General features: G+C 39.0%; 2 protein-coding genes across 3 annotated transcripts in view; both read left to right on the top strand.

The window, feature by feature from the left end:
- Window positions 1-15,349, top strand: part of MRTFB (myocardin related transcription factor B) — a 264,346-nt gene that overhangs the window by 146,001 nt on the left and 102,996 nt on the right. The window lies entirely within an intron of this gene.
- Window positions 10,063-10,410, top strand: APELA (apelin receptor early endogenous ligand). The gene has a single exon (XM_075527667.1). The coding sequence runs from the start codon at window positions 10,168-10,170 to the stop codon at window positions 10,408-10,410; it is 243 nt and encodes an 80-aa protein (XP_075383782.1). The 5' UTR covers window positions 10,063-10,167.

The following is a 15,349-nucleotide window of genomic DNA, read 5'->3' as shown; positions in this document are numbered from 1 at the left end:
CTGAAGGGAAGAGTCCAAGCTGCACGGAAAGCATTAGCCAAACCAAGGCTCCGGGGATTGAGGAAATACCAATTGAAATGTGTCAGCAAGTTGATGAAGATCTAGAAGCCCTGACTCGTTTATGCCTAGGAATTTGGAATATAGCTACTTGGTCAACTTATTGGAAAAGATCTATTTGTGCCCACTCCGAAGAAAGGTGATCCAACAACGTGCAAAGTAAAGAACAATACACAAGTAAAATTTTGCGTGATATCACATGCAAGTAAAATTTTACTGAAGAATATCAGCAATGACTGCAGCAATACATTGATTGACAGAGAGAAATCAGGACTGATTCAGATCTTGGCTGAAAGCAGAGAATGCGAGAAAGATGTTTACTGGTGTTATATTGACCATTATGCAAAGACATTCAACTGCGAAGATCATAACAAACTATGGATAGCCTTGAGAAGAATGAGAATTCTTGAACAGTTAATTGTGCTCATGTGGAGTCTCTACATCAATCAAGAGGCAATTGTTCGACAGGTATTCAAAGAGTTCAAGAGACCTGTGTGGCAGGTTTGTCCCACCATACTTATTAGCAAATAAATAGAGAAACTGGATTATAGGAAGAAGAATATGGTGTCAAGAATGGATAAAGGCTTATTAACAACCTGCATTTGCAGATGACAGCCTTGCTTGTTGAAAATTGAGGAGAACTTGAGGTACTTACTGATGAAGATTGAGCATGTTTTAAAATGTTTGGCCTTTTTGATCTGGGGGTTGGTGGTGAATTGTTTAATAGGTTCATTTTTATGATTTTAATCAATTTTAAGACATAATTATGTTTTGGGAATATTAGCCTTTTATGTGTTTTAGATATTTTTTCCTGGTTGTGACTTATCATTAGATTTCACTTTTGAATTTTTCTTGGTTCTGTGTTTTGCTTATGTTTTTATGCAAAAAAGGTTTTCTTTCTTGGGTGATTGATGTTTCTTTTTTCATGTGAATGGGATAAAAATTTCTCATCTTATTTTTTTTCTAATAAATCATTTTATTGGGGGCCCTACAGCTCTTAAAACAATCTGTACATCCATTGTATCAAGCACACTTGAACCTATGTTGCCATCATCCTTTTCAAAATATTTTCTTTCATTTTATTTTTTTAAATCATCTTATTGGGGGCTCGTACAACTCGTATCAAAATCCTTACAATACATCCATTTTGTTAAGCATATTGTACATTTGTTGCATTCATTATTCTCAAAACATTTACTTTCTACTTGAGCCCTTGGTATCTGCTCCTCATTTTTCCCCTCCTTCCCCATGCCCCCTCCCTCATGGACACTTTATAATTTATAAATTATTATTTTGTCATACACTGTCTGATGTCTCCCTTCACCCACTTTTCTGTTGCCTGTCCCCGAGGGAGAAGGTTATATGTAGATCCTTGTAATTGGTTCCCCCTTTCCACTCCACCCCACTTCTACCCTTCTGGTATCGCTACTCTCACAACTGGTCCTGAAGGGATCATCTGTCCTGGATACCCTGTGTTTTCAGTTCCTATCTGTCCCCCTGGAACCTTCGATCCTGTTGTTTTCTCCTTCAGGTTGTTAATCCAGCCTATTTTATCTAGCTAGACCTACAGAGATAATACTATGCACAAAAAATAAGACAGAGCAAAACAAAACAATAACAACAAACCAATGACAAAACAAAGAAAAGCCTATAAATAGTTCAAGGTCTGTTTGTTGACCTTTAGGAGTGTTTTCTAGTCAGTTCTGATGTCATCTTATTTTTTACTTCATCTAGATGTGTGGTCATAGTGTGAAATTTCCCTGTGCCCAGCTCATGGAAGAACACTGCCCTGAGTAGAGTACTCATGAGGTTTACCATTTGTCATTGATGTCACTGATCCTGTGGAGGTTATTTTTGTCTGGTAGGGTCTGTTCACCTCTCCCTTCCAATAGCTTTTCTTGTTCAGTATCTTCCTGGCTCACATGGCTTTAAAATTTGTTTTCATATGGACTTAAGTATCAACTTCTCTAGCTTCATTTATAAATTTGTTGTGAATTTTAGTGGAATTGCATTAACTTTGTACATTAATTAATTTAATCTTCCACTGACAACTTGAATCAATGTTGTGTGGTTTTTTAAAACATTTTATTAGGAGTCTTACAGATATTGCTACAATCCATTGTTCAATTAGATCAAACATAATTATCTAATTGCTTCCATCGTCATTTTTAATAAATTTTCTTTTCTTCTTGTACTCCTTGATTTCAGCTCCCCTTTATCATCTCCCTTTATCATCTCCCTTTATCAGCTCCCATTTATCCCCTTTATCCCTTCCCTCCCCCACCCTACCACCCCCCTGAGCCTTCAATATATTATATATTATCATTGTTATTGTTTCTTCTTTTTTTCCCCATAACTTTTTCCCCCCATAACTTCCACCATCCCAGGTACCCCGTCACATAAAATTCTGATGTTTGTTTTCTTCCAGTGGGGTTATGCAGACATCATTGGTATCCTTTTCCCCTCTCTACCTGTATCCTCAAGGAGTCATTACTCTGCTTACTCTGCTTACTGTTTCTGAGGGGTTTATCTATCTTGACTTTTGTGCATCAAAAGATCTTGATTGTAACAATGTACGTACGTTGGTCTAGCAAAATTAGTGAGGTAAAACTAAGCCTATAATAATAGGAGGAGGAAAGTTTATTTATTTATTTGTTCGTTTGGTTAGTTTTTTGAGGAAATTTTGTCCCCTCAGAGTGGTATTGTCTTCATATTGTCTCCATTGACTAAAATGTTGCATTTTGATTTTTCATATATTGTTTGTATTATATTGAGGTAGTTTCCATCCATTCCTACCTTCTTGATTGTCTTAATTAGGAGTGGGTATTGAATGTTATTAAATGTTTTTTCTGCAGCTGTTGATAATATCATGTGGTTCTTGTCCTTTATTTTTGTCAATGTGGTGGATGATGTTAGTAGACTTTCAGATGTCGAACCATCCATGCATCCCTGGAATGAACTCCACTAGGTGATGGTGAATTATTCATTTTGTATACTTTTGTAATATATTGGCAATTTTAAAAAATCATTTTATTGGGGGCTCATACAGCTCTTATCACAATCCATACATCCATCCATTGTGTCAAGCACATTTGTACATTTGTTGCCATCATCATTCTCAAAACATTTTCTTTCTACTTAAACCCTTCATATCCGTACCTCATATTTTCCCTTCCTCCTTCACCCCCCTCCCTCTTGAACCCTTGATAATTTATAAATTGTATGATTTATTCATGTCTTACACTGACCGATGTCTCCTTTCCCCCACTTTTTGGTTGTCTGTCCCCATGGAGGGGGTTAGATGTAGATCATTGTGATTGGTTCCCCCTGCCTCCTCCCACATTCCCCTTACCCTCCTGGTATTGCTTTCATTATTGGTCCTGAGGGGTTTATCTGTCCTGGATTCCTTGTGTTTCTAGCTCTTATCTTTACCCGTGTACATGTTCTGGTCTAGCTAGATTTGTTAGATAGAATTGGGATCATGATAGAGGGAGGGGGAGGAAGCACTAATTGGCCAAAATTGTGTTAAGGATAGTTCTATTGATAGTCATTAGAGATATTGGTCTTTAGTTCTCTATTCTTGTGGGATTTTTGCCCGTCTTTGGTACCAGTGTTACTAGCTTCACAGACGACTTTGGGAGTTCGTTGCCCTTTTCTATGCTCTAGAAGAGCTTGTGTAGAATTGGTGTCAGCTCTTCCCTGAATGCTTGCTAGAATTCTCCTGTTTAAACATTTTGGCCAGGAGCTTTTTTAGTTGTTAGTTCATTGATAACCTTATCTATTTCTTTTTTTGCTATGGGTCTATTAAGAGTTTTGACATCTATGTGGGATAATCCGGGCAGGGTGGGATAATCCAGGCAGGGTGGGATAATCCGGGCAGGGTGGGATAATCCAGGCAGGGTGGGATAATCCAGGCAGGGTTTGTTTTTCCAAGTATTTGTCAATGTCTTCCAAGTTATTGTATATATTAGAGTACTAACCTTAGTAATAGTCTGTAATTACCTTTTAATTTCACTGGGGTGTGTTATAATTTCCCCTGCTTCATCCCTTATCCTATTAATGTGTACTCCTTCCTTTCTTTGGTTGGGTCTGCCAACGGCCTGTCAATTCTATTAATCCTTTCAAAGAACCAGCTTTTACTGCATTGATTTTTGCATTGTTTTATTGTTTTCCCATCTGTTTACCTCCCCCCACCCCCGATTTTTATTATTTCTTTTCTTTTGCTATTAGAGGGATCATTCTGTAGATTCTGTTCCATTTGGTGGTGGTTTTGTGATAGCATATTGACCATAAGTGTCTCTTCCTTTTTCATGTGTGCATTTATTGCTATCAGACAACCTCTGATAATTGTTTTTGCTCTATCCCATAGATTTTGTTATGTTGTGCTCTCATTCTCATTAGTTTCTAAAATCTTCCTAATTTCCTCTCTAATTTGGACGAGTACCCATTCATTTTGAAAAAGAAAGTTGTACATCCTCCAAGTGTTTGCCCTTGTTTTATTTTAGGTCTTCCTTTTATTGATTTCCATCTTTGTGATATAATGGTCAGAGAAGGAAGACCGAGTGACCTCTATGTTTGCATTTACTTGTGTCCCCAGCATGTGGTCTATTTTGAATACGTACCATGTGAACTTGAAAAGAATGTGGTTTTTTGTAGTTTGATAGAGAGCTCTGAATATATCTATCAGGTGAGTTGTCTTTAGACTTTAGTTCTGTTGCCTCCTTGTTGAGCTTCTTTCTCGTTGATCTATCCTTCTTGGAGAGCGGTGTATTGAAGTCTCCTACTATGATTTTTGAACCTGTGATCTCTTTTTTAATCTTTTGAAGAATTTGGTTGACGAATTTTATGATTCTCTTGTTGGCCATGTATCTATTATGTTCACTGGCTTTTGATCTACTGATCCCTTGAGCATTATATAGTGCCCAATCTTATCTCTTGTTACAATTTATATCTTGAGGTCAATTTTGTCAGAGATTGGGATTGCAACTCCTGCATTTTTTTTATTGCCATTTGCTTGGTATACTTTCCACCAGCCTTTGATTCTCAACCTATTTTTGTCTGCAAGCTTAAGATGTGTTTCTTGCAGATAACAGATTGATGGGCTGTTTTCTAATCCAGTCTGCTAGCCTCTCTCTTTAATGGGTGAGTTCAAATTATTAATGGTCAGTTATTAAATCCATGTGGATTCTTTCTTGTCCTCTTGTAACTTGTGTGTTAGATACTTGCCTGCTTCCCTCCTTATTGGTAGATTTTGTACATGGAGGGGGGACTCATTCTTGCCTTCTTTTCACCATTGGGCCACTGTTATCTTGGGGGTTGTTTTGATGTGTTGGCTTCTGGCTGAAGTTGCATTGTGTGGTGGTTTCCTGTTTGTGCATGGTAAGTGTTGATCTCTGTCCAAAATGAATGGGCAAGGATTTTTTGTAGTGCTGGGTTTCTTTTTCTTTTTTTTATAAACGTTTTATTAGGGGCTCATACAACTCTTATCACAATCCATACATATACATACATCAGTTGTATAAAGCACATCTGTACAGTCTTTGTCCTAATCATTTTCTTTTCGTTTTTTTCCCTTTTCTTTTTTTATATTTTATTAGGGACTCATACAACTCTTATCACAATCCATACATATACATACATCAATTGTATAAAGCACATCCGCACATTCCCTGCCCCAATCATTCTCAAAGCATTTGCTCTCCACTTAAGCCCTTTGCATCGGGTCCTCTTTTTTTTTTCCCCTCCCTCCCCTCTCCCCCCTCCTTCATGTGCCCTTGGTAATTTATACATGGTTATTTTGTCATATCTTGCCCTGTCCGGAGTCTCCCTTCCGCCCCTTTTCTGCCGTCCCTCTCCCAGGGAGGAGGTCACATGTGGATCCCTGTAATCAGTTCCCCCTTTCCAACCCACTCGCCCTCCACTCTCAGTGCTGGGTTTCTTTTAACGTAGTCTCTGAATGTTTCCTTGTCCAGGAAACCTCTTACCTCTCCATCTATTATTGATGGATTTTTTGGTGGGTTAGAGTTAATCACTTTTAACTTTCAAGAGATGCTGCTCCCCCTCTTCTCTTCTTTATGGTATCTGCTGATAAATCTGAGCATATTCTTATCTGAGTACCCTTATAGGTGACTGCCTCTCTTTCTCGAGCTGCTCTTATTATTTTTAAAAATAATTTTATTGGGGGCTTGTACAACTCATCACAATCCGTACATACATCCATTGTGTCAAGCACATTTGTTGCCATCATCCTTCTCAAAACATTTTCTTTCTATTTGAGCCCTAGGTATCAACTCCTCATTTTTCCCCTCCCTCTCCACTCCCCTCTCCCCCATGAACCCTTGATAATTTATTAATTATCATTATTTTGTAATAACTTACACTGTCAGGCGTCTCCCTTCACGTGGGACTCATAGCTTTTATCAAATGCATATATCTTTCCATTGTGTCAAGCACCTTTCTACATATGTTGTCATCATCATTTTCAAAACCATTTGTTTCTACTTGAGCCCTTGGTATCAGCTCTTTTTTATTCTCTCCCCCACCCACCTTCCTTCATGAACCCTTGATAATTTATCAATTATTATTTTTTTATATCTTCCACTGACCACTGTCTCCATTCACCCACTTTTCTGTTCTTCATCCCCCTGGGAAAGGAATATAAGTCAATCATTGTGATTGGTTCCCCCTTTTTCTGTATACCTATGCTTACTCTCTTAATATTGCTACTTTCATTATTGGTCTTGAGGAGTTTATCTGTGCTGGATTCCCTGTGTTTCGAGTGCTTATCTGTACCAGTGTATATACTCTTGTCTAGCCAGATTTGTAAGGTAGAACTAGGGTCATGATAGTGGGTGGGGGGAGGGTAGGTGAGCATTAAAGAACTAGAGGAAAGTTGCATGTTTCAACGGTGCTATACTGCACCCTGATTGGCTCGTCTCCTCCCCACGACCCTGCTGTAAGGGACGTCCAATTGTCTAGAGATGGGCTTTGGTTCTCCACTCTACCCTCCCCCTCACTTACTGTAAAAAGGATTTTTTACAGTTAACTTATCAATTTATTACATTAAGATTAGAGTGTTATTAGCAATATTTTATATGTTGAGCTCACTGAAGTTTTATTTTTTTAAAACCTTATTATTACTATATAATTCACATGTCATACAATCCAATAGTTCAGTCATTATTTAAAAAGAGTTGCACAGTCATTACCACAATCAATTGTGGTGGTGTTCTTTTTGACATGGCTTTGAACTCTCTATAACAAATGCTATAGTCTCAGATAGCCACAGGGAAGTTCTGTTCTGCCTTACAGGGTCGCTGTTAATCTGAATCCACTCAGTAGCAGTGAGTTTGTTTTTTGTTTGTTTGTTTGCATTCTGTATATCATCAGGATATAAAGTTCAATGCACACTGGTAACACAATTTTATTAATTTTACTTTTTAGGACATGCACACAAGAGGACTTCCAAATTTTGGGGGAAATTCCATTATCTTTAAGTTCCCTTTTTCATGCACTATTGAAGTCCCCTCGTTTATCCTGACTTATTTTTTGCCTGTTTGATTTGTATGGCACTGAGAGAAGGATCCCTGATGGTGCAGTGGGCTTAGCAAAGTGGTGGTTCAAAATAACTAGCCGCTCCCTGGGAGAAAGATGAGCCTGTCCCATGAAGATTTACAGTCTTGGAAACCCTAAGGAGCAGTTCTCTTCTGTCCTATAGCTCCACTGTGAGTCAGAATCAACTCCCTGTTACTGGCCTTTTTGTTTTGTACTCAGAGAAGAAGATTAAGGTCTTTGTGGCTCTGTCAGTTGAGTGTTAGATTGCTAACCACAAGGTTAGCAGTTCAAACCTAGCAACTGTTGCATGGAATGATGAGGCTCCCTGTTCCCATGAAAATTTACAGCTCCTGAAACCCTGTGTAGGGTTGCTATAGGTTGGAACTAGCTCAGGGCAATGGATTTCTCTTTTATTATTTATTTAAGAAACTTTAGTGGTGCAGTGATTAAGCACTCAATGACAAACCAAAAAGCAGATGCTTCAAACTTCTCAAAAATCTTTCAGGAGAAAGATGTGACCATCGGCTTCCATAAATATTACAGCTTTGAAACCCTGTGGGAATTTCTACTCTATCCTCAGGAAAACTGCCAAAGTCCATTTGAACTCATTGTGCCTCTATAGGACAAAGTAGAACTACCCTTTTGGGTTTCTGAGTTGATAAATCTTTACAGGCGCAAAAAGCTTCACCTTTTTGATTCAGAGAAGCTGATGGTCTCGACTGCTGATCTCACATTTAGCAGCCCAACAGGTAATCCATGACTGCTGCCAAGGCTCCTTACTCAATCCTGGAAGGTTGCTGTGAACTGGGATTTACTCAGTGCCAGTGGTTGGGTCTTGGTTTATGTGTGTTTCTATCTGTGTCACATCTTATCTCTCATCACTTTTATGATGGTGGTGATTGTGTCCTTTTGTGCACAATCATGCATTGTTGTATCTCCATTTGTCAGTCATGACATTTAACATTAACAAGTACCTTCCTTTGTCAAGTTTAATCTAATACCAGGATCATTTTCTCTTCAACCAGCTTAATAGTGTAGGCCTATCCCAGCTCAGGACATTTCATCACCAGATGCTTTGGAAACTGTTCTCTAGTTATTGCTGAAGAGGAGGTTTACTTTAATGGATAAATAATTTGTTTTGGCTTTTTCTTAAAATTCTTTAGAACAATTTTACTGCTCAGCTGATTTTAGGGTTTAGACGCGCAGATAAGTAATCTTCCATAGCATTTAAATTTTATAAATAAAAAGACTATTTTAAAGTTCCCATATTTTCATAAAGGAATATCTGAATTCCTACAAGTACCAATGTGTGGTTTTCTTTTTTGACAAAAATTACCATCTGAGTAATAGACATGCATTTATTTTTGGTATTCAGTCTGAGAAATTGTCATATGTGTGCATACCTCTGAAACCATCACCAAGGTCCAGATATTAAACATCTTCATTGCCTTCAACACTTTCTCGTGCCCCTTTGCAGTCCACGCCTCTTTCCCACCCAGTAAGTACCCAGGCAGTCATTAATATGCTTCCTGGCATGATTAATTCTTGTGTATTTTCTAGAACTTTAAATAACTATATAATTTTAAAACTACATAGTATATATTCTTTTTTATCTGTCTCCTCTCACTCAACGTAATTCATTTCAGATTCATCCATGTGGCTGCGTCTATCAGTCATTCTTGTATACTTTTGAACCATCCCATTATATAGGGTATTCTGAAATTTGTTTCTCTATTACCTATCTGTGAAGGAGCCCTGTCAAGTAAGAATTGGACTGCTAACAGAAAGGTCTGCAGGTTAGACCCACCAGCCACTCTCCAGGAGAAAGATGAGGCTGTCTTTTCTCGTAAAGATGTACAGCCTAGGAAACCTTGAGTAGAGCCATTGTGAGTGGAACAGATTTGTGGGGATGCACAGGACCAAGCTGCATCGTGTTCTATTGTGTGCAGGAAGGCAGACGAACTTGGGAGCACCCAGCAGCAACACAGTTGGACTGTTTTGCCATTTTGGACTCATAAGTAAAGCTGCTATGAGCTTTCTTATTCTTGTATAAGTCTTTGTGTACACACATACTTTTCATTTTGGTGGGTAACTAGCTGAGAATGGAATGACTCAGTCAGTAAATGTTTACTTTTTAAAAGAAATTACCTTCCTCTTTTCTAAAGTGGTTGTACATCCACACCAACAGTATTTGAAATTTGATTGTCTTACATCCTTAACAACACTCATTCTTTTTCATTGTAGTCACTTTTGGTGCATTGTATAAAGCTGAACCGTTGTGAGATATAGCAGAGCCTTAGTTACTTTAGATTTTTATTTTTCTGTCTTCATTTTCCACTAAACTAAAAAAAAGTCTTTCTTTTAAAATTACAGATGATTGCATTAGCAGAGGTGTGCATTGGGGTTGTAATCTCTCACCGTACGTCTTCAGTCTGTGCTGAGTGAATCATTTGAGGAGCTGCACTGTATGAAGAAGAGCATATCATTATGATAAATGTTATGGAGGTGGTCAGCCTCAAAGAGTTCATTCGGTGCTCATAGTCAGACAGTAGAAAAATGAGACTTGAACAATTCAGTTTGGGTTTTCATTTCATGCTTCTCAGTGGACAGAGACCAGCTGATAATGCTATGAAGAAGTTGAACAGACACAGCTGCCTTCAGAGAAAATGTAGCCCTCTCCATTCACAAATATCCTTCTGCTGCGACTTCACTAGATCTCTGCACAGTCTGCCAGCAGAAATAGCGGCACCAACCTACCCACAAAAGAAAACTTTGTATGGCAGGACTGTGATTGCTTAGAGGACTAGACTAAAAGGAATTTTTTGAAGGTACCAGGATGGGTCATTAATTCCATAGAATTCTCTTATTTCTGGCTTCTCTCTAGAACATAAATTTAAAAGGTGATCCCAGTAGATGTACAGTTATTTGCCTGCATAAGAAAGAGTTCTCATTTTTGTTTTCTGAATATTAAACTACCTTTTCTTAAACTACCTTTTAATGTCTAATAAATCTTTAACAGTAAAAATGTAAGTTCATAACTTTTATTTCATATTTTTATAATTCTTCTAATGTATTAAAATAACCAAATCTGAAGTCAGTTTTATTGACCATTTAGCTATGCAATGTAGGACAAAATAATTGGTTCATGGACCAATTTATAGAGAAATTAAGGAGGAAGCTATTAAATGCTACTGATTTTACATGCTAGGTACTCATGTTTACAAAAGTATGAATTTCATTTTGTATTATTTGTCTCATGCAGAGAATAAAAGTAGAAAATATATTTCAGGCTATTTTTTAACTAAAATCATTTATGAATATTTTTATCACCTCCTAATTCTAAAAAAGGCAAAGTTTGATTTCCAAAAAAAGAAAATCAAACAAACAAAAGAAGTCAAATGATATATTGGGCAAGTCTGCTGCAAAAGGTCTCTCTAAAGAGTTAAAGAGCAAAGATGTCACTTTGAGAACTAAGGTGTTCTTGACCCAAGTTATGGTATTTTCAGTCGCCTTCTGTGGTTATGAAACTAGACAATGACTAGGAAAAACCAGAGAATAATTGATGCCATTGAATTATGGTTGGTGCAGACTATTAAGTATACAGTGAACTTTCAGAAGAACAAGCAAATCTAAGAGGAAGATGCCCTTGTGGTGCAATGGTCATGTCTTGGTTAGTAAGCCAAAGATCGGTAACGTGGGGAAAGATGTGGCGATATGTTCCTGTTTAAGATCCTTAGCAGCAAAGACGGCAAGACTTTGTCTCACACATGTCTTCAACATGTTATCAGAAGGGGCCAGTCCCTGGAGAAAGATATCATGCTTGGTGAGGTAGAAGAACAATGAAAAAGAGGAAGACCTTCAACAACATGACTTTAATACAGTAGCTGTTACAATGGGTTCAACACAGCAATAGTTCCGAGAATGATGCAGGATTGTTTTGTTCTATTGACCGTCACTATAAGTCAGAAATGATTCAATGCCACCTAACATGTCTTGAATATAGGATATCATCTTAAAATCAAGGTTTTCTTAACTCCAGAAGAAAAAACTCTTTTAGGAACTACCACTTGAAAATTAAAAAATAATTGATCCAGAGGTAAAGGAAGGGTGTGTGTGTGTGTGTGTGTGTGTGTGTGTGTGTGTGTGTGTGTGTGTGTAGAGTTGATAGATTAAGTCAACACAAAGAATGAGACAAGGCAATAGCCAAACCAGAACCAAACCCATTGCCGTGAAGTTCAATCTGACGCTGTTATACTACCATGGGACAGAGTAGAACTTTCCCATAAAGTGTTCGAAGTTGTAAAACATGGAATCAAACTGTGATTTCTTACTCCCACAGAAAGACTGATGCTTTCAAACTGCTGACCTTTTGGTTAGAAGTTGAGCACCTATTCACTGTGCCCCCATAAACCCACTGCTACCAAGTTTTTTCTGACTCAGTGCTTGACCCACTGTGTCACCAGAGCTCAAAGTTGAGTGATAAGATAAAGAACGCATATGGAACTTGTTTGAGGGCACATCATGACTTTATCCTGGATTTGAATAGCCACCTTGGCTCCTTAATTTCTCCAGCCATACTTGTGTTACCTCCATCTTTGTAATGAGTCCCCAGGTTCACAATCAGAGATACCCAGTTGTGTAAGGTAAACAAAGGCAAACATTTAATCCCCACTTCAGGATAAGGATGATTCATTTTTCAACCTGATAGCACTGGGTGGCTAACTACAGGATTGATAGTTCAAACCCACCAGCTGTTCTGCAGGAGACAAATGACGCTTTCTGCTCCCATAAAGATTTATAGATCGTTGAAGACAAAATGGATGCATAAGCAAATGTGGTGACGAAAGCTGATGGTACCTGGCTATCAAAAGATAAAGCGTCTAGGGTTTTTAAGACTTGCAGACAAACAAGCAGCCATCTAGCTGAGAAGCAACAAAGCCCACATGGAAGAAGCACACCAGCCTATGTGATCATGAGGTGTCAATGGGATAAGGTATCAGGCATCTAAGACCCAGAACAAAATCATACCAGTGGGCAGGGGGTAGACAAGAAGTGGATACCCAAAGCCCATCTGTAGACAATTGGGCATCCCCTCACAGAAGGATCACATGGAAAAGATGACCCAGTCAGGGTGCAGTATAACACTGATTAAACACACAAACTTTCCTCTAGTTCTTTAATGCTTCCTTCCCCACCCCCCCGCCCCCAATCCTGACCTCAATTCTACCTTACAAATCAGATTAGACCAGAACATGCACACTGCTACAGTTAAAGGGCCCGTAACACAGGGAATCCAGGATAAACCCCTCAGCGCTAACAATGAGAATAGAGATACCAAGAGAATAAGGGGAAGGTGGGGGGAGAAAGGGGAAATGAATCACAAGGATCAAGATGTAACTCCCTCCCAGGGGGACGAACAACAGAAAAGTGGGTGAATGGTGACAGAGGATGATATGCGATATGAAAATAATAATCTATAACTTATCAAGGATTCGTGATGGAGGGAGGGTGATGGGGGAGGGCAAAAAGCTGATACCAAAGGCTCAAATAGAAAGAAAATGCTTTGAAAATTATATATGGCAACATATGTACAAATGTGCTTAACACAATGAATGAATGTATGGATTGTGATGAGAGATGGAAGAGCCCCCAATAAAAGTTTAATGAAAAACGAAGAAGAAGATGTATGAATGGATACTGGGCAGCTAAATCAAAATATGTTGTTTATCCTGGAAAAACAAATCTGCATCAGCACATCTTTGATGAACAACCGCACAATAAAGCTTATCAGTTTGAGATTTTTTTAAAAAGATTGAAAGCTTTGGAAACCCAGAGGAGCAGTTCTCTGTCGTGCAGGGTCGCTGTGTGTCGGCATGAACTCAGGCAGTGAATGCGTTTTTCTCTCTCAGACCACTTCAAGATCGATGTCATGATCAGGATATCCAACCTGCTTGACTTTCGTTGCTAGCTGGTAGCACTGGCTGAAGACTGCAGCCTGAGGGCTGCAATGGCGAAGTGCTCTTCTGCTGACCAAAAAGCCAGCTACTGTGGGAGAAGACCTGGCAAATCTGTTCCTGTGAAGATTATGGCAGAGGAGACCATCTAGGGCATTTTACTCGGTCCCACAGGATCCCCTTGAGTTGGAATCAACTCAACAAAAACAAAGTCCTTTATTAAAAAGAGTCATCCCGGTGGATCAAAAGGTTTCCCTTTTTCCCCCTTGGATAAGGAAAATAAGTGTACGATTTTAAAATTTTTTATTAAAGAACTCATGTAACTGACACAAGGGTTATATAGGGGATACAGGGGGAGGGGGAGGGAGATAGGGAAGGTGAGAGGATTTTAGGGAGCAAATGATGTGTACAGGAGGGAGGAGGGAGCACTGGAACTGATTGTGATTACACAACTCATTTTTTATCATTTCATTGGGGGATCTTATAGCTCATAACATTCCATGCATCAAGTGTATCGAGCATATTTGTACATAAATTGCCATCATCCTTTCAAAAAATTGTTCTATTTGAGCCCTTGGTAAAAGCTCCTCTTTTTTCCCCTCCATCCCCCACTCTCCCACCCTCATGAATCCTTGATCGATTATATATTGTTATTATGTCGTATCTTACACTGTCGGTTGTCTCCCTTCACCCACATTTCTGTTATTCATCCCCTTGAGGGGGAGGCTATTTATCTAACCTTGTGATGGGTTCCCCCTTTCTCCCCCTTCTCCCTCCCCGACCATCCCCCTACCCTCATGGTATCGCTACTCCCACTTCTGTTCTTGAGGGGTTTATTTGTCCTGAATTCCATGTGTCAAGAGCACTTATCTGTACCAATGTGTGTTCTTTGATCTAGCCAAATTTGTAAGGTAGAACTGGGTCATGGTAGTGGGGTGGGGGTGCGGGGCATTCAGGAACTAGAGGAATGGTGTATGTTTCGTTGGTGCTATACTGCACCTTGGTTGAATCATCCGTTCTTTATAATTATTCTGTGGGGGGATATCTAATTTTCTACAGATGGGCTTTGAGTCTCCACTCAACCCTTTCGTTCACCTCAGTGTAGTTGCTTGTTTTGGATCTTTTGAGACTTGATACCTGATACCTACACCTCATGATCACACAGGCTGGTGTGCTTCTTCCATGTGGGCTTTTTTGCTTCCCTGCTGGATGGTTGTTTGTTTAATTTCAAGCTTTTAAGGTCCCAGACACAATCTTTTGATAGCCGGGCACCATCTGCTCTCTTCACCACATTTGCTTATGCACCCATTTTGTCTTCGGCAATTGTCGGGAAGGTGAGTATCACAGAGTGGCAGGTTATTAGAACAAAGTGTTCTTGTGTTAAGAGTAGAGACCCACAGTCCATCTGCTCTCTTAATACTTAACATATAAATATGTGTACATTGGTCGCTATCCCCTTCATGATAAATTAGTATATTTACATATATGCATGCCTATTGCTATACCTCTATAACTAGCTTTTGCCTCATATTTCTTTCCTCTGTTTCCTTTCACCTTCCTCCTATTCCACTATCATGCTCACTCTCTCCATTCAGTTTTCAATAATTCCTCTTGGATACATTGCATTTGATTAAACCCCACCAGGCATTACGCACCCTCCTCACCATCAATTTTAGATCTTATTGTTTCCTTATCCCTGAGTTTGTTGGCTCCTGAATCCCCCTCCCTACCCCCTCCTCTCCCATGTTCCCCCACTCCCAAACCACCAGTGCCATTGTTTGCTC

Source organism: Tenrec ecaudatus, chromosome 12, assembly GCF_050624435.1.
Source record: "Tenrec ecaudatus isolate mTenEca1 chromosome 12, mTenEca1.hap1, whole genome shotgun sequence".
In the NCBI taxonomy this organism is placed as follows: domain Eukaryota; kingdom Metazoa; phylum Chordata; class Mammalia; order Afrosoricida; family Tenrecidae; genus Tenrec; species Tenrec ecaudatus.
Note: the sequence above shows the minus strand (reverse complement) of the source record. Positions and strands in the feature narration are given on the sequence as shown.

Excerpts from the sequence above, each read along its gene's own strand:
- APELA (XM_075527667.1), top strand. The coding sequence starts at position 10,168 with ATGAGACTTGAACAATTCAGTTTGGGTTTTCATTTCATGCTTCTCAGT.